Here is a 27,946-nt window from a genome sequence, read left to right as displayed (position 1 = left end):
GCAGTGGTTTCAACCCTGGCTGCACCGATCAGGAGATGTTTCAACACACCAATGCCAGGCCCACCCCGAGAGATGCTGCGTCAGCTGGTCCAGGAGTGGCGTGGGCATGGCGAGTCTGCACAGCTGCCTAGGTGACGCTAATGCACAGCCTGCATTCTTTACAACAACCCTAGTCTCACTGTTCCCAACCTACAGATGAGGGAACAGAGGCACAGAGAAGTTGAGTAGCTTGTCCACAGGAACACAGCTATTGGGTCCCAGAACTGGTGATTGAAACCCTCATCTGTCTGATGCAAAAAGTTGAGTCTCTCTCTGCTCCTCTCCAGGAATGTCACCTCAACCCAAGGCTGACCCACTCCAGGGAACACACCCTGATCATGGCAGCCTCCCTGACTTTGGGCACATCTGCCTCTCTATTCCCATTGTCTTGACCACCTCGCTCAGCACCGCCCTTTAGCTATCAGGAGCTCCACTGCAGCAAGAGATGGTCTCTCACGGCCTTCATCTTCTGAACAGGTCTGGAAGGGTTGGGGGCTCTGGTCGTGCTGGCCACCTGGCAGCCACTGCTCTCATTTTGGCAGACCTGACACATGTTCAGAGCTGGGAAAAGGATCTCCCAGCAGCATGGCGTTGGGGAGAAAGACTCAGCCAGCTCTAGTTTCAAATCCCAGCTCAGCACAGAAAAGCTGTGCAACTTTGGACAAGACACTTCACCTATCTGAGTCTCAGTGTCTGTATCTGTAACATAGGAACAATGCCAGAGAGTTTTGAAAATAACCTGAGACAGTAGACAGAAAATACTGAGCAGAGAGCTTAGCAAAAGCATGCAGTTAATAAAGTACGGTGGCTATGGTTATTATGATGACAACATTCTTTTCCTCTCCCCCGAACTATTGTCTAGAATTGCCATGAAGGGTAGTTTCCGGAAATCTTCCCTCTCAGCCTCAGTTTCTTCACCTGCAAAATGGGGTAATACAACCTCCTTCACTAGGTTGCAGTGAGGGTCAAATGTGAAAATGCTCCCTCAGGTGTGCCTGCCCAGGTGTAAGAAACAACATGGACGGGGGGCTCCCAACAGGTGCCTGGGGCTGAGAGTGCTTTTTGTTTTTCTCAGATTAGTGAAATCTGAACGGACTGAAGTGCTATAATGTGGCCAATATAACTTCATAGGCAGAGTTTCCTGCCCCAGCCTGGCAATGGCTTTAGTAAAATGGGGCCAAGCCCGAGGAGCTGAAACCTGGAAATCTGGTGTGGCACCCCACTCCATCCCCCAACTCACGCCTAACGGCAGCTGCTGGAGGCGGCCGTAACTAAACTATGATAACAATGGCCCATGTTGACTATAGTGGTTTGAATGACGGCCTTCCAAAAGCCATGTCCATTGAACCTGTTAATGTGACCCTATTTGGAAGAAGAGTCTTTTGCTGATAGGATTAAATGAAGGATCTCAAGGTGAAGAGATAACCCTGGATTACCCAGGTAAGTATTCCAACAATAAGTCCTTGGAAGAGACACACAGGGCAGATGTGACAGGGGAGGAGGGGACCTTGTGACGATGGAGGCAGAGACTGGAGTGATGCCGCCCCTGAGCCAAGGAATGCTGACAGCCACCAGGTCCTGGAAGAGGCAAAGGGGACTCTTCTCTTAAACCTGCCAACACCTTGACTTTGGGCTTCTGGACTCCAGACTTCACAAGAATAAATTTCTTTTGTTTTAAGCCAATAGTTTGTGGTGATTTGTTGCAGCATCCAAAAATCTAATACATTCACTGAATGTTTGTTATTTGCCAAGTCGGACCTAGATTGGGTCATTTAATACTCACAATAACCCAGTGAGGAAGGTGCTCTTGTCTCTATAAACGAGGAGCTTGAGCCCTGGCCGGTTTGTCTCAATGGATAGAGCATTGGCCCGCAGGCTGAAGGGTCACAGGTTTGATTCTAGTCAAGGGCACGTACCTCAGCTTCAGGCTCAATCCCTGGCCCTGGTAGGGATGCATGCAGGAGGCAACCAATCAATGTGTCTCTTTCACATTGATGTTTCTCTCTCTTTCCCTCTCCCTTCTACCCTCTCTAATAATCAATGGGAAAATATCCGAGGGTGAGGATTAACAAAACATAAACAATAAACAAGGAGAGTGCGCTGCAGAGATATTTGGCCACACAGCCAATAAGTGCAGAGATAAGACTTGGACCCGGACAGCCTGAGTTCAAGCTCCATAGCCCACCTCCCCTTGGACCTGCTTAACCAGGACACCAGTGCTTCTCAAATATGGTTCCTGGACCAGCAGCATCGGTATCACCTGGGAAGTGATCAGAGATACAAACTCATGGGCTCTACTCCAGCCCTACTAAGTCAGAAACTATGCAGTGAGGGCCAGCCCCTGAGCTTTAGCCCTCCAGGTGATGATGCACGCTCATCGTCATCTGCCCTGCACCGTGCTGCTAAGGGTCGGTGGCCAGCAGGAACGGAGGCCAGCTATGGGGAATCATGGACAGGAGACATGAACAGGCAGAGAGCAGCGGGGCCGAGACTCTGGCTCAGGACTGGACAGAGTCAAACCCTGACAGGGCCCCAGCCAAGATAGAGCTTCCTTCTAATCATAGCACAGCAAATGAGGGACATCCCAGCCACACTGATGGGAGGCTGAGTCCCCTAGTTAGTAGATGCCACTAACAACAGGAGGGCCCCAGGGCTGGGGGTGGGGCAGCCAAGCAGCCTCACATGGCGGATGCAGAGAGGCTTGCAAGCTCCAGCCCACCATCTGGGTGTGTTGGGCGAGGGTTCTGAAGCTTGTGGTCTCAAGAGAGCTGGTCCCCAGGGAAAGCCCTCTCCTAACTGGGAGGAGCCCACGCCTTCCAGGCGGGCAGCGACAGCCACTTCCCTTGTCTCCCCAGCAATCCTGCCCCACATTAGGCTTAAGGTACCTGAAGACTTCCAGGGAAATCCACGCCAGCCACATTAGAAGCTGGGCCTCAGAGTGACTCCTTCTAGATGCCTACAAATGAGTCACCATCTTGCCCAAGAAACCCTCCCTGGCTGAGATTCCCCGGAAGTTCCATTCCTCCCTGCTCTGTTATCTGTTCACTCACTTGTGTCTCCCACAGGACTGTGAGCCCTCCAGGTAAGGATGCATCACCTACTTCATCTCTATATCTCCCAACTTCTATCCCCTCCTCCCTACTTTGTTATCTGTTGATTGTGAGCCCTCCAGGTAAGGATGCATCATCTTCTATTTCATCTCTATATCTCCCAACTTCTATCCTCTCCCCTCTAGCACAGGGCCTGGCTGGGGTGAGCAAAATCTGAGCACTGATGAATGGATGAATGAATGAATGAATGAATGAATAATGCACATGTGAATGAATGAGCTTAATAGATTCTGGACAACAGTGATCATATGCTTATCTTATTATATAGTATTTATTATCATCAATCACAAAGAATTCTAATGAATGTTAGCTATTGTCATAGTAATCCCACCAGCACCATTTAGCACAATATGCATTTAATAGCCTCATTCTCATCTGATCCCCATGATGAAGGTACAGTGGAACCTTGGTTCTTGAACTTAATTTGTTCTGGAAAGCTGTTCAAGGAGCTATCTGTTTGGAAACTTTTTTTCCCATTAGAAATATTGTAAATTGAATTAATCCATTCCAGATCCCTAAGTGATTCCCTGTTTTAAACTTTCTTGTATACAGTACATGTCTAATGTATAGTTTAATCTTTAAACACTTTAAAAACAAAAAGGACATGAAATGTATAGTAAAAAAAATTTTTTTTGTACACACGAGAACTTACCTTTAATGTTGAGAGCTATTAATGACTGAATATGGAGAGGAGGGATGGAGGGATGGAGGGATGGAGGGATAGAGGGATGGAGGGATGGAGGATGGTGGGATGGAGGGATGGAGGGATGGAGGGATGGAGGGATGGAGGGATGGAGGATGGAGGGATAGAGGGATGGAGGGATGGAGGATGGAGGATGGAGGATGGAGGGATGGAGGGATGGAGGATGGAGGGATGGAGGGATGGAGGGATGGAGGGATGGAGGGATGGAGGATGGAGGATGGAGGGATAGAGGGATGGAGGGATGGAGGATGGAGGATGGAGGGATAGAGGGATGGAGGGATGGAGGGATGGAGGGATGGAGGGATGGAGGGATGGAGGGATGGAGGGATGGAGGATGGAGGATGGAGGGATGGAGGATGGAGGGATGGAGGATGGAGGGATGGAGGGATGGAGGAATGGAGGATGGAGGGATGGAGGGATGGAGGGATGGAGGATGGAGGATGGAGGGATGGAAGGATGGAGGATGGAGGGATGGAGGGATGGAGGATGGAGGGATGGAGGATGGAGGGATGGAGGATGGAGGGATGGAGGGATGGAGGAATGGAGGATGGAGGGATGGAGGGATGGAGGGATGGAGGATGGAGGATGGAGGATGGAGGGATGGAAGGATGGAGGATGGAGGGATGGAGGGATGGAGGATGGAGGATGAAGGGATGGAGGATTGAGGATGGAGGGATGGAGGGATGGAGGGATGGAGGGATGGAGGGATGAAGGGATGGAGGGATGGAGGGATGGAGGGATGGAGGGATGTTATTGTTGGGAAGGGGAGTCCCCTTCCATAAAAATACTGGGTAGCTCTTCTGGGGCTCTTTCTCGCTCTAGTCTCTTTGTTCCACTAGAATTTGCTTCAGGCTCCCTGGGCCTCTGTCTCACTAAAAATCTATCCAATGATGTTTGGTTTTGCCTGCGTTTTAACACTTGCCTGAAGTGAAACACTACATTGTGAGTGAACAAGTTTATCGCATGCTTGCTACTTCTTTGTCAGGGTGATATTTGTCAATAAATACTTACAGCACAATATCCAGAGATGTTAACAACGCAAGGTTTAGCAGTAAACTGACTCATACTTGCGCATTCTCTCCTTTGTTTGTTACCAGAGAGACTCATGACTCATCATGCAGGTATCAGCATGAAAGGGTTGTCCGGTCGAGAATTGAAGATTTGTTCGACAACCGAGACATATTCTTCTGTGAGCAACTTGGTCGAGAACCAAATTATTTGAGATGGGAGACGTTTGAGAACTGAGGCTTGACTGTATAATGGAGTACAGGCACCCCCTGCTTTTCGAAAGTTCGTTTTACACCACCTCACCGTTATGAAAGACCTACATTAGTACCTGTTTCCATGAACTGAAAGAAATCCAAAGAGGATTTTGCTTTTATGAAAAAAGGAAAAAAGACGAACATAGCACCCAGTACTTGTTTTGCAGCAAGCGCTATGGAAGCAATGCGCACCCAAGCGGCACTGCCAAGCTCCTTCCCTGGGCAACTACACTCAGCATCTCAGGATCAAGCTCCCGTAGCTTTGAACTGTGTCTGTGAACATCTGTACATGTTCTCGATGTATTTTGTGCACCCGCTAGCAAGACGTGTCCGACGGTAATTGCTTCTACACTTTATACCACTGATGGTGAACCTATGACACGCATGTCAGAGGTGACCCGCGAACTCATTTTTTTTGGTTGATTTTTCTTTGTTAAATGGCATTTAAATATATAAAATAAATGTCAAAAATATAAATCTTTATTTTACTATGGTTGCAAATATCAAAAAATTTCTATATGTGACACGGCACCAGAGTTAAGTTAGGGTTTTTCAAAATGCTGACACGTTGAGCTCAAAAGGTTCGCCATCACTGCTTTATACCATTTCGGCTTATGAAAGGTTCATAGAAATGCCCTACATTTCAGGCAGTGAGGGAAACCTGTGTTTATAACCTCCTCACAGAGGCTTGATGCTAACTTTTCTGAGGCCGAGATCTTTCTCCATCCTTCTGGCTGACCCTTAAGCAGAAGGGCTTTGAACGACCAGCCTCCTGCAAAAGGCCGTCCTGGCTCTCACCCACCGACTGTGTTAGGAGCGTCGCTCATAAACTCACTGGCCTCTTAGACTTCAGACTAAACTCCAGCTGCGTCCACCTTCCCCCGCCCTGAAACAAGGATCTGGGTGGGGAATGTGAACCACATATGCTTCCCCTTCTCCATTATCTACTCTTAAGGTTCTTGAGATTTTGCTGGAGGCCTCAGGGAGCCTGCTCATGGCTTATCTGGGTGTTAGAGTTGAGCTGGGGCCACTGGGCAAAATCAATGGGACAGGCTAGTCCTAGAGGTTCCAGGAACAGAACAATACAATTCCTGCTCCTCATGCATTCCCCCACCCCCACGCTCACCCCCGCCCCATGGGGTGGGAGGGCCATCATGGTGGGAGGACCTTGGAAGAGTAATTCTGGCCATTTTTTAAGTCTAAGTGAGGCATGTCCTCGGGTGTTTCTTGCATTCTTTGGCTTCGTTGACAACCACATGGTCAATAAAATCTCTTAAAGAGCTGCTAACCACATTTCTCAATTCACCCATAATTTACATTATCCCAGCCCCAGAGAATGCAGCCACACAGGGAGACAGAATCCTCTCCATCTTTCACTCTATCCTGGTGCCAGCTGAGGGTCCGGACTTGATCACAACCAGCATCCAATGGTCAATCTTATCTGGACGTGACCCTCGGCTGGACTCTGGGAGATTAAGAGGACTCAGACTCTGGTTCTCAAGTAGCTCTCAGCCTAGTAGACGGGACAGGACACCAACACATACAGCTGATACAGGCCTGAACTGAAGGACAGGGCACTTAGATGGGCCTGGAAGGCCTTGCACAAGTGAGCATGGTGGAGCCGGCAGAGCACACGCAAACCCAAGGGGCTGGAGGAGAGGAGGCAGGAAAGCTGGGGGGAGATGAGTGATCCCGGGGATGGAGCAATGGGACCCAGATAACCTCCAGAATTGGAACAGAAAGAAGTATGAATCTTCGTAAATACAGATTTAGAAGTGTTGAACCAATATGCATTAGCTCATTTAATTCCAATTTGATAAGGTGGGGACTATTGCTTTCCCATTCTGCAAATGAGGAGACTGACGCCGAAGGAGATCAAGGCCACAGAGCTGGTAACTGAGATGGTTGGGACTCACATGTGGGTCATCTGAGGTCCTTCCCAGCTCTTTCTACTCTTAATCACTTTTTCACTTAGAGACGGGAGTCAGGCTGTGGAGAGCCTCGACTGTCAAGCCAAGGAGACTAAAATGTACCCAACAGACAACAGGCGCCTCGGCAGGTTTCTGAGGAAGGCTGCAGCTGACCATTTTAGGAGGCATCACCACTTCCCCTCGAGCTGCTGCCCCTGGCAGTCGGGCCCCTTCCTTCCCCTTGCCAAGGAGAGGGTGGGATTGGCGACCAGGAATGTGGAGTGAGGGCGGCAGTTTGGCAACAGCAGGAGACATACTTTCCTGCAGCCTCACAGCACTTGGCATGTTATGCCCTGGGCAGAATCAAGCTGCCCTGGGAACAGCCCAGGGCGTCCCAACGGATGAGCTCCTGTGACTTCACTCCGGACAGAGAAGCAGCCCGGGGACAGGATGAGCTCATGGCTCCAGCAGGCACTGTGAAACCTTCACTGACCAAGGCTGACAGAGGCCGGGGGACTCAGTGACCTTCAGAGCCGGGAAGGACCTGAGGAAGCGCCTAGTCCAATGTCCCTTATATGAGAAAACTGAGACCCAGTCTGGCAATGTGACCGGCTCAGGTGTCTGGGTTATGTCACGTCCCCACAGCTACCTACTACCCAGGCCCCTCTCACCCACTGCTCTACAGAAGCCTACAGAGGAGTGGGAAAGTGCTTGGTACACAGCAGGGGCCCAATATGGGAACGAGTGCGTTTGAGTCCGTAGTGGGGGCCTGTGGTCCACACATACAGGGTGGGGCAAAAGTAGGTTTACACTTGTGAGTACGTGAAACACAGTTTATTCTTGTTTCGCTGCATACACACGACCTACTTTTGCCCCACCCTGTGTAATGACTTGGATGCTGTTGAGCAGGGGAACAGATGGCATAAAAAAATTTGTCCTGCAGCTGTTACCAAACACACTGCTTCTTTCTACCGATTTTTCCTACTCAATTGTGCAGAGACCTGCTCTCTGCAGGATGTTAGAGCCCCGTTTGGCTCTGAAATGGGATTTGAGTTTAAGGAACAGCCAGGACAGATGGTGACCCTGAAGTCACATTTTGAAACAGGCTAACTCTTGTTTAATCGGGATGAAAGCACTTGACAGTCTCCAAATGTTTGCTGGAGGAGGAGCCTGTGCACCTCCAGAGTCATGGACCTTCCAGAATGAGTACCCAGGAGACGCCCCTAACTGGAGACCTGAAACTGAGGGTGACTTCCAGGGGACCTGAGGTGGGTGAGCCTCACTCAGCAGGTGCAGGAGAAGGATGTGGGGTTCAGCATCACAGAGACCTGCATGCAAGTCCTTGCTACACCACTTACTAGCCGGTGACCCTAGACCAGTTCTGTAACTTCTCTGAGCCTTACTTTCCTTACCTGGACACAGAGATGACAATACCCAGCGCTCAGGTTGGTGGTGCAGGGTAATGTCAGGTGCCGAGCCCATCTTGTTCATCCATTCATAATTCATTCACAGATATTATCAAGCACCAACCAACACGTGCCTGGCACTGTTAGTATTAGAGGTTCATGGGAGAATAGGACAGATGTGTCCCCTGCCTTCATGGCATGTATGGTCTTGTCCCTGGCTGGGCTGGAGAGTCGTGGGGGGTGGGCTTTAGAAAATTGATGCCTTACTTCCAGCCCAATCAGAATCTCTGGGCATGAGGCCCAGGCCTCTGCATGTTTTAAAAACTTCCAGGGATGCTGCTATGCAGCAGGATGGGCCCATGGTCTAGGGGAGAGCTCTCAGCCCCTGAGTGCCTGCTGTCTCTGCTCTGCGCGCTCCTCCAGCATTACCTGCTGAACGCCTCACGCAGCCCAGGAGGGAGGACCTCTGCTACCAGATGAGGACACCAAATTGCTCTTTGGGGGCAATTTTCTGAAGTCACACAGCCAATAAATGAAAGAATTGGAATTTGAAGTCCATCTGATGTTTCCAAAGCTCAGCTCTAAACACACACATGAGAAACCCTCACCGTAGGTAAATGTCTTCCCCTGTCTTTCCTCCCACAGCCCTGAGATGGGAAAAGACTGCAACACATCCATGTCAAGCAGCACTCGGAACGTCAGGGTGGTGCGACGCCACCCGCCTGGACATCGGAAGACCCAGTGCTAGAGCCAGTTCGTCTACATTTTTGGTGTGACTCTCATCCTGTCCCTCTTCTCTCTGAGCCTCCATCTTCCCATCTGTAATTTAGGAGAGTTAGAATTGATGGTTCTGAGAGTCCAGCGTTTTCTGGTTTCTCGAGGTTCCCAGCCAGGGGCTTTGATGGAACTGAGGTGTTTGGGGGATCTTTAAGCCTTGTCACAAGGGGGCCCTAAGCCCCAGCTGTTCGAGGCGCATGAATGGCAAACTGTACCTTCTCTCACAAGGAGCCACTATGCGGCACAGACCACACTGGGCAGGAGGCTGCCTCCAAAGGGCGATTCTTAGAAACCCTGAACTTGAGTGGGACCAGCCAGTCTCCCACATGCATATGCATGAGCATTTTTCACATTCCACCCAACCTCCTATGCTAATGCAGCTCCACATACTTATTCCTGAAAAGGTAAATGCAGATTGCCAGAGGAAAGCTTTTCCATTAGCACACACACATCTATTCAGTCAACTAGCATTTATTGAGCACCTGCTGTATGGAAGACACCGTTCTAGGTGCTGGGGACCCAGCAGTGACAATGAGCTTTTTCCCTCATAGAGTGGATGCTTCTAGTACAAGAGCTTTGGAGAGCAATCTCCATCTTGTCAATGGTAAAAAGCCAAATAACAACAACAAAAGACAGTGATAGCCCCTTTCACACACAAGTGCACTAGGTATTTGTAGGCAAAGAAAATGCTTACACAAGAATGGATTCTGCACCCGTTGCAATAATTTTGAGCCTCCCCTACAAATTGGGGACCTCAAATGTAAATATAACAATCTCCACTGAAGCATCCTACTATCTGAAAGAGAGGACCATATACCTGAGGGCCTGAGTCTAGCCAAAGAGTCCCCCACCCCCTCCCAGAGTTTGGAAATGTAATTAAAACCTCCTGCTTTTATCTTTGAAAGCACTTAAGTTGAGCACTTCACACTATAATATATATGAGCTATTTTTTTAAAATATAAAAATGTTCTAAATTATTCCCCACTTGTTACTGGACTCCCCATGACCCCACCCCAAATTACCAACTGCTGCGTAAAATGGATACAGGAAATAAAGAACTTGGCTTTGCAGGGGGTACTACACCACCCAAATCCCAGCACTTCTAAGAAATTGCTCCCCTATGTCAAGACATACAAAACCTTCCCAGCTGAGTTGTTCCCCCCAAGACCTGGTTTCTGTTCCTTGGTGGGAGAATTTTGCACTGTGTGTATGGATATGCCGTTCCCTGGAATACAGAGATCCAGGGAGACGAATATCTAAAGAGATAACATCAGATCCGGACAAGCCTCAGAGCTGGTCCAACCTCTTCGCTGTGCAGACAGGAAGAAGCTTTTCAAAGCCAAGGCTAACTGGAGTCTAAATGCAGAGGGCAATTCTTAGAATCCTTTCCCCATGTGACCTTCACGACTCTCAGCCAGGCAGCTGGGAGGCTCTGGGTGGCCGAGGTAGGACCAGGGACTGCGTTGGCTCAGGGTTCTCTATAGATAAGGAAACTGAGGCTAGACGAGGATTAGTAAATCATTCAAGGTCACCAGCTAATAAACGCAAAGCCTAGAACCAAACCAGCTCTGACGCAAAGCCCAGGCACTTGACTGCCATGCTGCAAAGCCTGCATTTCCCTGTTCTGTGTGCACTTCAGCAGGGACCTGGGTGACGTGCCCGTTCTGATGCAGCAGGTCTAGAGCAGGACCTGGAGCCTGCATTTCTAACAAACCCCTGAGGGATGCCGATGCTGCTGGGGCAGGGACCACAGCAAGTCTCTAAAGGAGGAAAGGCCAAAGAGGATTTCAAGACAGCAGGAGAGTATTCCAGACTGTGGGAGGCACTAGCAAAGGCTGGGAGAAGGGGATATACCCATTAAACCCAGAGACCAGCAAGGCCTCGGTGTGGCTAAAACCAGAGCATGGGCAGAGATGTGAGGGGAGACGAGGCCTCGGGCTCCAGCCCAGAGAGGGGGATGTTGCCCTGGAACAGAAAGCACAGGAGGCTCTATGAGGGGACATGCATGATGGGACCTGCATTTTGACGAGCACTCTGCAGTGAGAAGATGTGCTAGAGACGGAGAGAGTGGAAGTCCTATTGGCAGGGAGTTGCTATGACAATCCAATAGTGAGCATGGCACAGGTGGGGCAACGGGTTGGAAGTGACAGACGGATGCCAGACACAGCAGGAGCAGAATCTGTTTCTTTGAAACAAAGCTATGGTACTCTTTCCAGGTGCTAAGCATTTCTCAGCCACTCCATTGCAGTAGAGCAATAGTGCAGAGATGACAAAAGCTGACAGCAGAGACAATTCCAATGGCATCTCAGAATTGTGGACTCTTAGAAATGGGGCCCACCAACCACGTCTCCCAATCTAGCCACAGTCCCACGGTGAGCCAGCATCTCCTTTTTTTGCAGATTCAGTATCTAAGTTCAAGAGTGGCAGTGGCTTGGTCAAGCTCCCATAGCCGAGCCCAGAACCAAGGAATCCCATCTGTGGCATACTAACCTAGGTGAGTGCTGTGCATTATAGAGGATCCCCCAGCAGAGAAAATAAAGACAGCAGTAATCTGGCCACACTTGCAAATAGTAAACACACAAAACCATTCTATTAAACTGGAAGCTCATAGTCTAAAAGGGGAAGGGGTAGCCCCTGAAATGGAGCCATCTACTCTAGACAGTTAAGCCTGAAGTAAAATTAGAAAATGTGTCACATGGAAAAACTCTGCAGTGAGAAATGGTGTTTTTTCCTTCCTTTTTCTTTCTGTGGGAGAGTGAGCAATTTGGCATTTTAACGAGAGAGAGAGAGAGAGAGAGAGAGAGAGAGAGAGAGAGAGAGAGAACACGTATCTGTGGTCTGTTTTGTACCAAATACACACAGTTGTAGGATACAGTTTTGAATCCTGACTCATGGAATGGGATGTCAGTGCAGGATCTGAGCAGGGCTGAGCATTGCTAAACTGAATCACTTCTCCCAACTGTCACCAAGTTTGGCCAAACTGAACTCAGAATGTTCATGCTGACAGTGCTTTTAGAGTTTACTTGGTCCAATCTCTTCATTTCCCAGATGGAGAAGCTGAGGCCCAAAGAGAGACAGATATTTACCAAGATAAAAGAAGAATAGGGGAATGTCAAAGCTATACTTCCACTGGGTTATTCATTCCCTGCCAGGGCCAGGCACAGTGCTAGGTGCTGGGGATACATGGAAAAATAACCCCACTCTGGACTCTCGGGGTGGCCCACCCCATATTCCAGCCACTCAGAGCTGGGTGGTTTGAGATCAGGCTGTGAGGACGGATATTCTGTGAGATGAGGCCAGAGCAGCACATTGGTGGTCTTCAGAGGGTCTCAAACGTCATGCTAAGGTGTGTTACAATCATTTTCTATGGTTGCTATAACAAATGGCCACAAATTTAGTCACTTCCATCAACACAAATTTATTACCTTGTGGGGCGCAGTTACGGTGTTTTGGCCAGGTTCAAGCCTCGGACTAATGAAAGGACAGGGTCCTCTCATTGCCACGTGCAAGTCCCAGCTGGAGGGCAGGGCCCTCCCAGCACAATTATAGCCAACAGCTATGGTTGTAAGCTTGAACCTATGGTCCAAACACGTGGCCCCACGTGCCTTGTGATAGAGTTCGGGTGCATGTAGTTAAGTGAGGTGGAAACTCACGAGAATGCTGTAAACGTGATCATGCCCCTACTTTGCCTCGTGGCATCTGCTATAAAATAAAGACACGGCTTGTGGGCGCTGACGCTGTCTCCTCATCAGGGAGCAGCGTCCCACCGAGACCCAGCTTTCATTCTCTTATCTATCCTTCCTTAATCCTTTCACCCCCCCCCCCCCCCCACTCAGTTTACCTTTGGCCGCAACATTACCTTATGATGATTCTGCAGGTTAGAAGTGCAACACAGGTTTTCCTGTGCTCTTTTCAGGAAGCTTTAAGGGAAAAATCCATTTTCTTGTCTTTTCCAGCTTCTAGAGGCCACCCACATTCCTTGGCTTGTGGCCCCTTTCTCTATCTTCAGCACCAGCCAAGAAGGCTGCTCAAGTCCTCCTCACACTGCATCACCCTAACTTCCTCTTCTGTCTCCCTCTTCCACCTTTAAAGACTCTTGTGATCACACTGGGCCTACCTGGGTAATCTGAGATCCTTATCCTTTTTTCTGTTGAGCTGATTATCAACATTAAGTCCATCTGCAATCCCAATTCCCTTTTGCCATGTAATCTAATCTACTCAAAGTTCTGGGGATTAGGATGTAGATACCTTTGAAGGCCTGCTACTCTTCCTACAGGTGGTAAGCATGGAAAGATGACAAAGAGTTCTAAGAAGGGGTGACATCATCAGAGTTGGTTTTACAGAGCTGCTCAAACTTCAATGTGCACGTGCACCACCAGGGATCTTGTTAAAATGCAGATTCTGATTTATTGGGTCTGTGGGTGGGAGTGGAGATTCTGCATTTCTACTAAGTTCCCAGGTAGTGCTGATCCTGCCTGTTGGTGGACCACATTTGAGTAGCAAGAAGCTAGGAGATTGCCATGGCTGCCATATGGGGGATAGGGTATAGGGAGGTAAGAATGGAGGCCAGAGGACAAGCCTGTGTGCTGAAAATAAAGACAGAACTCGCTACCACTAAGACTGTGTGGCTGGAAGGGGAGAAGCAGCTGGCTGATCCACCTTCAGATGGAGTTCTGTGTGTGACATTGTTGAAACTGCATGAATTTAGGTTCCGTTTGTCATCAGCTTTTGAACTCTGTCCTACAGGATGGAATGGTTATAACCTTCCAACACCGGAAAAGCATACCCCCCTTTTTCTTTCATGACCTGACATGTATGTTCTATCCAGCCCTGCTCTCACCCCCCTCTGACCTCTCCACCATCCATGGCAGTGATGGCTGCGGGTGGTCTCCCAGCAGGGCGGAGGCGCACAGACTTTGCTGTGGTCAAGAGTTCATAATGCTGGTTTTTCACTAAGTTCTCCACAGTCTCAGGCTTTGAATGATTCATTCATTAATGTATTCAAATGCTCACTGTGTCCTTTCCAGGCCATGTCAGATGTCGAGGAAGCATGGATAAATAAAACAGGGTTCCTGCCCTCAAGGAATCCACAGTGATGCGGGAGCAGGGAAGGAAGGACGTATTGAACTGGTCACCAAGGACAGGCCTGATACTTATCCCATTACTCCTCATAGTAGGAATGATTGTGCCATTACAGATGGGAACATAAGGAAAAGAGACGTAACCGGCCCCAGGTCACTCAATGGGAAGTAGCAGAGCTGAGATTTGAACCAGGGAGACCTGGGATCCCAGAGCTCATGTGCATGAGCGATACCCCCTGAAGCTCCCTCTGGGGTCCAGTGCCAGCCCTGCCATTCACTTGAGCTACAACCATGAGCGGGGACTTTCCTCTTTGGGACTCAGGGTTGCTACCTTTGAAAGGAAGCTACTGGCCTGCATTGGTTCCTCTCACCCCTGGCTGCACTTTAAAAGGCACACCAAGAGCTTTAAAGGCTTGCTGTCACCGCAGATGGATTAATGAAGAATCCTGGAAGTGAGGGGGGACTGAGCATCAGGTCCCTTTTGAATCCCAAGGTGACGCTAAGGTGCAGTCAGGGTTGAGAACCACCAAGGTCCTTGTGACCTAAGCCTTTGCATTCTAATTTCCTGAAAAACCTCCTCTTCTCTTCTCTCTCTTTTTAAATATATTTTTATTGATTTCAGAGAGGAAGGGATAAGGACAGAGAGAAAAAAAGAGAGAGAGTAATTGGCTGCCTTCTGCACACCCCACAATGGGGATTGAGCCTGCAACCCAGGCATATGCTCTGATCAGGAATCGAACCGTGCCCTCCTGGTTTATTGGTGAACGCTCAACCACTGAGCCATGCCAGCCGCGCGAAACCTTCTCTTCTTATAGCCCTCACCACAAGGCATATGCAAAATGGATGAATAAAATGGGGGAGGGGAGGAGAAAAGGGAGGAAGGCAGCCCTGGCTCCTCTCAACTAAGGATAATTTGGAGCAGTAATTCTGGCACTGTCCTTCTAGCTGTTATTTTCTCCTTTCAAATTAGAGCAATAGCAGCAGTGGACAGAGACCGAGGGAGGTGGGCATTCCCAGGTGCTGTTGCTGGGAGTGGAAGTTACCATCGCCTTTCCAAAGAATGCAACGAAAGCCTTCAACACGGGCACGTGGGAGACCCAGTAATTTCTTTTAGGAATTTGGGCTAGGAAATAATCACAGAAATGGTCACATACAGACCTATAAGAATAGAACCATCACAACAGTATTTTTATAATAGTCCTCAACTGGAAACAGCCTGAAGCCCTAACAGGGGACTAATTTAATTATGGGACATCCACATAATGAAATACTATTTCAGATACAAAAGGGTGTTAGGGAAGAATTCTGTTGGGGAAGTGCCTCGGTGGTTGTTAAAGGGGAAAGGGGAGGCCAAGCAACAAAATACAATGCACAGAATGATTTATTATTATAATACACATGCATATTTAGGCATGGAAAAGAAACTTGAAGGACAGCCCACCAAATATTAGCAGGGCTTATCTCTGAGTCATGAGATAACATGTGATCTTTATAAACTCCTTTTATTTTCTCCTGTTTTTACAAGGACTATTATTACCAAAATTTTTAAATATTGTTGAAAAAAATAAATCTCCTCTTTCAAAGCTTGCTTACCTCCCTTCCTGCCCCCATCCGCCAGTGGAAATGGGCGTCCCTACACCTGCATGAGGACTCAGGATAAGCTCCTTAGCATGCAAGCCAGCTCTCTACTACTGGTGGCGAGTCCCTCCAGAGTGGGCACTGGGTCCAGTGCAGCTCTTAAGCCACCCTGCCACTCACCCCAGGGCACCTCAGAGAGTGTAGGCAGCAGGAACTCTGGGAAGAAGACTAAAGTCTACAATAGTACCCCAAACACACATGGCAGACAGCTTTGAAGATATCAACAGATGTGCACTTTGGAGGAAGCTAGTTACATAAGACCTCCTGGTGGTGGAAGAGGCTTTAAGCTGGGCCCCATTTGCATCTCTCAGTGATGGGCTGAGTGACTCCTGGAGAGACCTTAGGCAGGGCTACTCCCTGCAAGCCAGATACTAGCCAAGCTCCCCAAACCCTGGAGGGGACTCCCCCGTACCTGAGATCAGGGGTCCTGGTCACTTGAGAGAGGCACCAGGACTCTCAGAACAGTTTTCTGTCCTGTCCAGTCCTTTAAGTCACCCACGGCATGCAACAAGTGTGAAATGATTTGGATTGGATGAAATTGGTGGGTTATGTCAAAAGAGTTGAGTTGAGTTCTGTTGGGGATAAGGGTTAGGTTGTACTCACTAGGTGACCTCGGTCTCATGTCTCCTCATTAGATCCTTCCCAGGAAGAGGTCTGGACCTTCTCCCAGGTTCTGTTCTAACCCAACACTTTTCTCTCTGAAGTTGGAGTGGAGCAGAGAAAGGTGATCAGTCAGCAAACCTGGCTCCTCCCAACATTTCTGACTCATCTCAGCTGCCCTGTGTCTATAGTAATGGCTGAGATCCCACAGCCTGCTGTTCTGACTTAGAAGCTTTAACTGCTCGTTTGTTCTCTTCACTGCACCTGAATGTCTTCAACTGAATCTTATTGTAAGATCGCCTCCCTTTTAATAACCCTCACCTGCCACTACCACTACGACACTCCCAGTAAATCCAAGCATATCAGGAGGAGATTATGTGATAAATCAATCTATACTGAATAATTTATGGCTTAATAAAGGAGGTAGGGGTGAGTTCTCTTACCAGATTTTAAAACATTACAAAGCAACCATTATCAAGACCATGTGGATTTTAAAAAACAACAACACATATGCATGAGAAAGCAACCAGTAATATAGAGTTTCCAGGAAATAAATTTCTGTATTTCTGTCATTAAAAGAAAAAATTTACATGATAACCAGAAACAACAAAATGATGGAGAAACAGCTCATATTTTAATTAGTATCTGGGAGAATCCAGTGTACTACTTTGGCAGTTACACCCCAATCTATAGTCCATTTTAAATGGATCAAGCTGTAGACATTAAAAGGAAATGGGAAAGCAAGATCATCCATTTAGCTGGCAGAGAAAATATAAATATACAATTGTTTACAAAACACAGGCTATCAGGAATAAGTGGGGATCAACTAGAAAAATTGTTTATACAATTAGATGGCATGAAAAAAGATAAAGGGCAAAGTAACAGCAGTGTAAACTCACACTAGTTGTGAAGGCTACTAAGAGAAATAAAAACTAAAAGCTCAATAATGTACCCTGACTACTCAGTCCTGGTCGCCCCGGAGCTGGCAGAGCTGTAAAAAGAGTCGGGATGACGTACATACTGCAGAGGACGTGGTAAATTGGAGAACTCTCTCTAGACCACAGGCTAGCTAGCCGCTAGACTACCCATTCATTCCTTCTTTGATTCACTGAGAATTTGTTGAGCACCCACTCAGCCAGGCCCTGTGCTGGGTCCTGGGATTCAGAGTTGGACAAGGCCCAGTCCCTGCCTCACAGAACTTCCCATGTGGTAAGGGAGACAGACAAGTAACTGAGGCCACAGTCTAGTCTGGAAAGCCCTGTGACTGAGAGATGGGTGAATATAGTATTAGCCCAGAGGAGAGACCCAACATGCCTGGCAGAGCAGGAGGGCTTCCCAGAAAGGAAACCTAAAGGATGAATTGGTTTTGCCAGGTGGACAAGGGGAAAGGCATTCTCAAAGGGACCAGCCTGTGCAAAGACACAGAGATGGGACATCACATACCTCATTCAGAAATCTACAGTGGTTTGGTGTGAGCCCAAGGGCTCCGTGTGAGTGGCCAGACCACAAAGGGCCTGCTGGGGTAAGGAGCATGACTCCATCCTAGGTATAATGAGAACCCAGCAAGAGCAATTAAACTAGGAAGTGGCATGATTAAATGTGTTTCTAATAAAAATCCATCTAACTACATAAGAACTATCCAACTAGTTCTGTCTATGATGGGTGAGTCTGTTTGGGAGAATCTAGTCAAAGAAAATAACCCAAAAGAAAACAAAAGGTCATTTATCTAAAGATGTTCCTAGCAGTATGTTTACTATAGTAACAAAATAATAAAAGCCTAATATGCAAATTGTTCAACTGGCAGTTCGACCTGGAGTTCGACCACTCGCTATGACCTATGCTGGCCACCAGGGGGTGGCGTGGACCATGGTGGGCATCGGTAATGCAGCACTGGCAGTGGGCGGCAGTGAAGGTGTTACTGGCCCTGATAGGCCCCAACGAGAGTGGAACCGCGCGGCAGGATAGTGGAGCAGATGAGTGGGTGGCACCAGACCAAGACTGGTGTGAGCAGGGGGCCTGATCGCCCCTGGATGACAACCTGCTGCCCAGGCAGGGGGTGGGGCCACTGCCTGACTCCCCATGGGTTCACACAGGAGCCAGTCTGTGAGGTCGGCCAGGAGAGAGTACACTGCCTGCCTGGCTTTTGTGCGGCACCACTGGTCGGCCCAGAGGCCCATGCTGCACCTGGCCCACAGCATCTGACCATGCGCACTGCATCTCCGTGTGGGGACTCAGGTGCTGTGACTCAGGCAGAGGGGCGCATGTGGGGGCCCAGGGCCCAGGTGCTGCCCAGGGCCCAGAGGTCAGCTGGGACCTGCCCTTCCATGCCAGACACTCACACTTTGATTGCTGGCCAGGCCTACGGACCACACCAGTGCACGAATGTCATGCACCGGGCCTCTAGTAGTAACAAAATGGCCAAAGTCCAAGTGACCAACTCTGGACAAATGAAGCATGACCCACACTTCAAGGTGCTCCCATGGGAAATGGAGATGAAGAAACATATTGATCATACAGAAACGGACTGTGGCTGGGGCCTGGAGAGAGAGATGAAGGGCTGTAGGGATATAGTGATAAGAAAACTCCACTGGAGAGATCCAGGGAAGGCACCCTGAAAGAGGTACCATTTAGGCTGGTAGGTGGGATTAGAGACCTTCAAGAGAAAGGGAATGTGAGAAAGCGTGCTCTAGACGGAGATTAGTTCACACCTGTGCAAAGTCAAGGAGATTGCAAAATTCCAACTATACATGGGGAGCTGTGAGTGGTTCAGCGTGCTGGCAATTTTCAGTATTCACTTTGCTGTAAAACACACAAATGGGTGTGAGGCTACCACAAGCATCCCCAACTTCAAACAAAACAAAACAAAAAATCAGCCAGTAATTAAAACACTACAATCATTTATATTCATCACAACATCTAATGGTATGTGAGCAACAATAACTCATTACCAGTCCTGGCATAGGCAAGGCAGGGAGCCAGGGCTGCAAAATCCCAGGTGTGACTCTTCCTTCTTTCTCACTCAGGAAAGCACATGAGACTGCCAGTGAGCAAGAGCGAGATAATTAGAGGGAAAACCTGAACCTGCTCTGATGAGTTTTTAGTATTTCTTCAAAGAAGACCTACGAACAGCAAACAAGCACATGAAGTGATGCTCAACGTCAACGTCATTAGTCATGGGGGAAATGCAAATCCAAACCCCCAGATACCACTTCACACCCACTAAGATGGCTTTAATTAAAAAATGGAAAATCACAAGTGTTAGCAAGAATATGGAAAAATCAGAACCCCTGTACACTACTAATGAGACTGTAAGATGGTGCAGCCACCGTGGAAAATAGTTTGGGAGTTCCTCAAAAACTTAAGCATGGAATTACTCTATGACCCAGCAATTCCCCTTCTAGCTATACACATAAAATAATTGAAAACAAATATTCAAACAAATCCTTGCATACAGATATTCATAACAACACTATTCACAATAGCCAAATATCCCTATGAGTGGAAGATGAACAAAACAGTTGTGGTATATCCATACAACCATAAAAAAGCATAAAGTACGGACTCATGCTACAATATGATGAGCCTCAAAAGCATTATGCTAAGTTAGAGAAGGCCAGGCACAGAAGGTCATGTATTATATAATTCCATGTATGCAAAATGTCCAGAATAGGCAAATCCATAAATACACAAAGCAGTTTAGTGGTTGGCAGGGCTTGGTGAGGTGTGACTGGGGGGATAGGGAGTGGCTGCTGAATGGAATTAAGGTTTTCTTTTAGAGTGATGAAAATTTTTAGGAGCAGCTAAAAACAACGGCTGCAAAGCACTGTAAATGTATTAAATGCCACTGAATTGCACAGGTGAAGATGGCTAGTTTTATGTTATGTGAATTTTACCTCAAAAAAGTAAATCAGGATATCTAAATGTCCAATAAATACATGAAAAGATAATCAACTTAATAATCAGGAAAACATAAATGAAGACTACAGTAAGATTCTAATAGGTACCCATTAGAAAGGCTGGAATTAAGCCCAATGACAAGACCAAGTGCTGGTGAGGATGCTAAAAAACAAGGACGCTCATACCAGGTTGGTGGCTGTGTACCTGTGAACAACCAGGTGACAGACATGCTGTCTGTTCATGTGTTGTCTATTTGGTTGGAGGATTTGCATACCCTGTTACCCAGCATTCCACTCTTAGACACAGAATCAACAGAAATGTGTGCACATGTGCACCAAGAGACATGTACAAGAATGTTCACACTATATCATCCCCAAATGGGAAAAATATTGTTGAAGACAAATGGATAGATAATATACATGTTATTAAAACAGTGGAATATTATATAGCAATGAAGATGGATTAGCTACACATGCAACAGCATGAATGAATCTCAAAAACTTAATATTCAGTTTTAAAAGGCAGACACTGAGGACACATTTGTAATTCCTTAACTAATAAAGAACTTAAAGATAAAAAATAAAAATAAATAAAAATAAAAAGGCAGACACCAAAGAAGACATCTTACATGTATAAAGTTCAAAATCAAGTAAAATGGAACTTTGGAATTTGGGGATACATGTTTAGGTCCTAAAGTTATTTTTAAAAAGTAAGGAAATGGTCAAAGTGATAGTTGTCTCTGAGGGGAGGGAGGGAATCACACAGCCAAAGGACACAAAGGAGCTCCCGGGAGCTATGCTATTTCTTTTGTGTTTTTTTTAATATATTTTATTGATTTTTTTACAGAGAGGAAGGGAGAGGGATAGAGAGTTAGAAACATCGGATGAGAGAGAAACATCGATCAGCTGCCTCCTGCACACCCGCTACTGGGGATGTGCCCACAACTAAGATACATGCCCTTGACTGGAATCAAACCTGAGACCCTTTAGTCCCCAGGCCGACGCTCTATCCACTGAGCCAAACCGGTTAGGGCTATGCTATTTCTTCACCTGGGTTATGTGATGTTTGTACTGTGAGAAATCATTGAACTGTACTTTTTAATTTATTCTCACCCGAGAATATGTTTATTGGTTTTAGAGAGAGGGGATGGGAGGGGACGGGAGGGGAGGGGAGGGGAGAGAGAGGGAGAGAGAGAGAGAGAGAGAGAGAGAGAGAGAAGGAGAGGGAGAGAAACATCAATGTGAAAGAGAAACGTTGATAGGTTCACAATCAAACACTTTAAAGAAAAGTAAATAATTTGCACATATCAGCATTTTATCTGGAACAAACTACTGTTGACACTACTGTCCCTGTCCCCACAACAACCTCATCTAAAATAGCATCTATCCCAATGACACTGAACTTTACTACTCAGCCATGACCCCTTAGGGACACAAGGATGGATGTGAGGGCAAGGGTCCCTTTCAGGGTCTCTTTAAACAGGGTGGGCAGGAAACCCTGAGGGGCCCGGAAGCCTTGGGCATTTGGGACTCACTTTCCTCATCTGAAGGACCGAGACAGTAACAGTCCCTGTCCCCACCCTGTGGAGCCATTGCGAGGACGGGATGAATGAAGTATGAATGTGTTCACAGCTCTGCCTGAGCATATGAAGCGATTTACAGGTGTTAGACTAATTGAACTGCATGCAAAATTTGGTTTGCAAGAGGATATTTCATGCATCTAGAAGATTCTGAGTCTCAAAGGGACACCAAATACCCATCATTGCAAATGGCCCTACCCAGGCCCTGTTCAGCTCCTGAGGGCTTCCTGACACTCCCTTCTTACATGATGGATGAGAACAGGACTTCCTCTGTGTTAGCAACCACAGCTCTGACCTGTCTCCCAGGGATCCAGCCTACAGGCGCAGGAGGAAGAAAGAGACACCAAAGTGTCTCTCCCCAGAGCCTTCTTCCTTTTGGGGGTGAGGGTTGCAGCAAAGTTCACCGAGGATCACAGGACCCGAAGCTGCCTCTGCTGCTGAGTTGGCAGTAACCTATATCACATGCAAAATTGCAATGTTCCCACATGGGCCATGGTGCTGAGAAGCCAAGACTGTGCTCCAGCTGCCCTTTGATCTGCAAGAAATGCCAGGCTGGACGCTCTGGCAGGAAAAGCTGTCATCGCGTTTGGGTCTCCCTCCCAAGGAAACAATGGTCCGCGCTGTCCCAGGCTTCCTCCAGCACACAAAGAGTTAACCAGGGCCACCCACCCACCCAATCCCCACTTTCCTTCACGGAGACACCTCTATCGAGACTGTGTTCTAATCTCCTCAATCCAAAAGGGGTCAGAGACCACTGTGGGGAGCACAGCTCTCCCACAAAACTGCATGGAGGAAGGGCGGAGCAAGGCACGACTGGAGCCTGCAAATCTGGGCTCAGCTCTGCCATTGGACGGGCCACTTCCGAAGCCTCTCTCATCCTCAATGTCCTCTGCTGTAAGGATGCCTGCATTGCTTTCTAACACAGCTATTGCAAGCACCACGCCACAATACCTATCACTTATTTTCTGCCTGGTATGCGCCAGCGTGTGGAAAGCATATCATTTCTAATATCTCTCTTAATCTTCACAGCAGCCCTAGGAGGTCGGGTGATTTAATTATCGCCCCCCCCCCTTTTTGAATGAGGAAACTGAAGGCCAGAGAGGGGAAATTAATTGCCCAAGGTCACCCAACTAGGCACAATTCAACCCCATGCTGCCTGACACTACCTAACCAAAACATGTTTTAACTAATACCCCACGATTCTTCCCACCGCCTCTGGGTCCAGGTGGGGAAAGTGAGCCTTGGGAAACAGAAGGCACCAGATCCCCTGGCTCCCAGCCCATAGCTCTTCCCATCACCCATGGAACCACTGCCCCGTGGAGGTGACTCCCGAGGTAACTCAGCGCTAAGTTAGGCATCAGAGCAATTCAGTCCCGTTATTTCTTTCGAGGCAACGGCGCCAGGTGTCTCTGCTGGCGGTCATGCTTCCGCACCTGGGTACAGGGCGGGCACCACACCTGCCCTGACAATGAGTTGGGCAGCACGCACGACCTGGGCGCGGGCACTGGGCGCAGCTAACTGTCCCCGCGGAGCCTCTGGTGCCCTCCGGTGCTTCCAAAGGCTCTGGATGCCCAGGACTGGAGGGGCCACGCCTAACTTAGACATCTTGGATGCCCAGGGAGCGCTCCATCCACCCCAGCTGCCCGGGACTCCCACCCACCCCAGGAACCCCCTCGGGAAGCCGCGGCAGGACCGCCAGTGCGCACGGAGCGGCGAGGACTCCCTTTTATGTCCAGGAATGAGGCGCGCACTGCAGCCGCGCCCGCCGCCAAACCAGCTTCCCCGGGGCGCGGAGGCAGCGGGTGCCACCCTCCGGCCGGGTAGCTTACCTGTCTCCGCGCGGGTCCGGGCAGCAGCGGAGAGAAGCGCGGAGACCCAGAGCAGCCACAGCAGGAACCGACTCTGCTCGTTCCTCCTGCAAGAAGTGGCCGAGTGAGAGAAGGCTTTGCGGGCAGGAGGGGCGCGGAGGAGCCGGGGCGCGGGTCTTACCTTGGCTCCATCTCTCGAGTCTGCCGAGCCCCGAAGGCGCTAAGCGACCGAGCTCCGCGGAGGCGACGGGGCCCTTCCTGCAGGGAACAAAGGCGGCGCTGGCAGCGGCCGCGGCGGGCAGGCTCCCGGCTCCGGCCCGCGCCCTGAGTCACACGCGCTCTGAAACCCGACTCCGCCGCGCCCAGCGCTCCCTCGCGCGCCGCGCCGCGCCCACCTCGGGCAGCGGTGGCGCACTCCCACCCCAGGACCTCCCCACGCCCCTTTCCCTCCTCGACAGTCTCGCACTTCCCGGCCGCCAGTGCCACCCCCAGCGGCATTAAGTAACCTTTGGGAAAAGCCCGGAGACCCAGCCGGTCCGGGAAAGCGCTCCCTCCCACCCTCACGTCTGTCCCCGTCGGAGCTGCTCCACGGACAAAGCACTCTCCATTCGCGGGCCGATGGCCCACGGAGGCTGGAATCACCGTGATCTGGGCTCGGAGAGGTGGCGCCAATGTCCCAAGTTCACACAGCTGGACCGAGCTCTTGGCTGCCGCGCCCCACCCTGCATGCGTGGCCCCCGGAACCTGCTTGAATGCTCTGGTGTGATCCAGTTTGGGTGGTATAATTGATACACATAACTAAAAGCAGCAAAGCTAATCCTAATGAAAATTGTAAATACATCTAATATTCCAGCGTTTTCCTCTCTATACCTTGCCGGTACCCCCACCCCCAAGTATAACTTCACAGGAGGGCAAAGGTTTAAGTTTGTTTTGCTCTCTCCCTAAAATAGTCCCTGATGGTGGGAGATGCCAATACATTGGAGGAACAAAGGGACACAGTCCTATGTCAGACATCACTCCAGGGGCTTTTCTTCCTGAATGCACTAAACAGCCACAGAGGGCTTTGGCTCTGTGGTCAGTTCCTGCTTTTCATCTGATACCCCTTCCTGGAGCGAGAGGCACCACCTGCCAAGTGAAAGGTAATTTGAATGAGCCCTGCAGGGGAGAGGGGATGGGCACGGAGATGGTGGCTAACGTTTATTGAGCACTGATTATGTCCCAGGCCCCGTGTTAGAGGCTCTGCCTGTGTGGTCTCATTTAATCCCCACAACAGCCCTGGGAAGGTGGCCCTGTAGCGATCCTCTTTTCACAGATGAGGAAGCTGAGGTTTAAAATGTGCTCAGACGAGTGCATGTCAGGTGTCAGCATCCACGCTCTTTGCCACTCATACGACCCGTTCACGAACAAGAGGATCGGACACACTCCCTGCCCCCAAGAATGGAGTTGCCCTGGAGACACAGAACACTGAGGCATGAAATGGTTAATGCCGACCCGACCCAGGCGGTGAGGACTGGAAAGGAGCTCTGGCCTGGGGGTTAGGAGTCTGGATTCCAGTTCAGTTCTGGCCCTGGCTGGAGAGTGAAGTTGGGCAACGATGTGGCCGGCTGTGGTGAGTCTCTATGAGGTAACTCACATGTCATAGTGCTCTGTTGCCTGTGAACTGCTGTGCGGATGTGAGGGGTCGGGTCTGGGATTAATGAAAGCAGTCTTTGGGAAAGGAAGAAATCAATGTGGCCTGGAGAAGGCAGAAGAGGCTTCAAAATGGGAGAGAAGTTAACTCAAGTGCTGGGGTCTGCTGCGAGTTTTTGGGGCCAAGAGGGAAGGGGAAGGCAATACTCAGAGGAACACACACCCAAGTAGCAAATGGATAAGAACTCCTTGGCTGGAGAGGAGACCAGTGGGTAGGGAGGCGCTAGAGTGCTAAGATCTTGAAAGGCAGGCTCATTGATGGGTATGCACGTGGCCGTGAAGGCCATGTGAAATCATTGGTGCTCCCTGGGCATTTTGGAATCACACATAACATTTACTATGGGCAGAGCCATCTCCCTTCTGCCTCCATCTATCTAATAAAAGCCTAAGCAACCGTTACAGCTGAACTATCAGAATGACCGGTTGCTATGATGTGCACTGACCACCAGAGGGCAGATGCTCAATGCAGGAGCTGCCCCCTGGTGGTCAGTGCACTCCTAAAGGGGGAGCACCACTCAGCCAGAAGCCAGTCTCACGGCTGGCAAGTGCAGCTGTGGTGACGGAAACTTCTCCCACCTCCGTGGCAGCACTAAGGAGCAGCGAGCCAAGCAGTAAGGAGTGAGCAAGCCGGTGGTAAGGAGTGAGGGATCCCAGATTGCAAGAGGGATGTAGGACTGCTGGCTTAGGCCCGATCCCCTTGGTTTAAGCCGGCAGTCCGACATCCCCCAAGGTGTCCTGGACTGCAAGAGGGCGCAGACAGGGCTGAGGGACCCCCAGCCTCAGTGCACGAATTTCATGCACCAGGTCTCTGTTTTATTGATAAAAGAACAGACCCAGAGAAAACATGCAATTTACCAAGTCACCTACCCAGTGAGTGTCAGACTGACAAGGTCTCAGAGCAAAGGAGGGAGACACCCAGGAGAAGGAGGGGATGGGCAAGGTCTTCAGATGATGCTGAGTTTACATAGAGTCAGAAGACCTTCAAGGTCGTGAATTCCTTGTCATTGCAGAGACAGACCCTTTAACAAATAAGAGGTCATAGAGAAGGTAGGAATTACAAGTGTGGGCTGGGTGGTCACACTGAATCCTTATGAGCTATATAAAACGAAGGGAAATCTGTAAAATGAAGATGACTATGGTTGCTTCCTCCCAGGTTATTGGGAGGATGTAAGGTATTACTGAGATATAAAGCATTTATCAGAGTGTCTGGTGCAAGACAATGCGCAATGGATGTTCCCTTCTGTTATTGTGATATTCTGCGATGATGATATTCTGGCAGGGACATGACTGGCAAGAGAAAGGCAAGGCCCCAGCCCTGTCCCTCCAGGAGTTGAGGCACCAGCAGCCAAAGCAGCCCTAGAGCTAGGGTGGCCTCACGTGGAACTTACACACAGGCAGACATTCTAACAAAATCGTCCACTTCAGGTGCCTTTGTTAATCTGTTCATACTCTCTGTGACTATGAATTCTCTCCCACTTGCAGCCATTCTGTGCTGCATCTACTTTATTTTATTATGAATTACTGATCATAGGGAATTTGCCTTCTTAATTCTGTATTTGCCTGTTGCATATAAAGTAGCCTACCAACTGGGAATATACTGAATTTCTTAGAACTATATTTCTATATTGCTTAGAAAGAGCCACATCAACCACAGTTACATAATAGTTCTGGTCGCCCTCATTAGTATGTTATCTGAAGGATGAAGGCATAGCTTTGTTTTGATTGGTGGGTTTAATTGTGGTCTAGTTCATCAGTCCAAGATATATATGCATAAAGCAGCAGACTCTAGCAGGGAGATCCTGTGAGCACATTTTATATTTTGTTGGTTCGCTGTAAGTATCTGATAATATCCAATTCACTGAAATCTAAAGATGAAAGTCCCCAAAGCACATTTGTCCGCTATAAATTGGTGGACATAGATGCACATTAATATTGTTTATTTTGCACCAACTTCACCTGGGAAGTGAGGTCATGTTCACAGGCAGTAATGCTCTCATTTGGAGTTCGGCCTGGAGATGTTAACTGTGACCTCAGACTGATGGAGGCCAGAGAGTGTGTCCAGCCTGTAAGCTGGAGGGGGTCCAAATGGTCCCAGTGCAGGTGTGGGAGGGATGGGGGCAAGACGCCAAACCAGGCATTTTGCCTTCAGCCAGACTGTGTTTTGACGGTTTAAGCGATTTCCTTCCATTCAATATGAAGCTGTAGAAATAGCCAAGAGGAAGCTTCGTGTCATACCCAAGCTGGTCTAAACTGTTTACCATGGCTTCAGTGCAGTTTGTGAGATCGGCACGTGTGGAGACATGGGGATCGCCTGTCCCCTCCCAGGACTCAGCTGAATTAGTGGGCTATCCCATTTTCCTATAATTCATCCAAGGGTCTTAGAAAACTCAGTCTCCAAAAGCATTCTCCAGACGGTCTCAAGCAGCTGGAGGGGACACACAAATGAG

The 27,946-nt window shown here is 48.9% G+C and overlaps 1 protein-coding gene across 1 annotated transcript in view; it reads right to left on the bottom strand.

Annotated features, from left to right (window-relative positions):
* The window catches only part of COL15A1 (collagen type XV alpha 1 chain), a gene marked incomplete at its 5' end in the record, with an annotated part of 98,451 nt that extends 74,143 nt beyond the window's left edge, over positions 1-24,308 (bottom strand). The window contains 2 exons of the mRNA XM_081103145.1: positions 23,832-23,917; positions 23,992-24,308. Of these exons, the coding sequence (XP_080959271.1) occupies positions 23,832-23,917; positions 23,992-24,308 (403 nt within the window). The remainder of the gene's footprint in view (positions 1-23,831; positions 23,918-23,991) is intronic.
* Positions 24,309-27,946: the final 3,638 nt, after the last annotated feature.

Source organism: Myotis nattereri (genome assembly GCF_964212035.1).
Source record: "Myotis nattereri genome assembly, chromosome: 12".
Lineage (NCBI taxonomy): Eukaryota > Metazoa > Chordata > Mammalia > Chiroptera > Vespertilionidae > Myotis > Myotis nattereri.
Note: the sequence above shows the minus strand (reverse complement) of the source record. Positions and strands in the feature narration are given on the sequence as shown.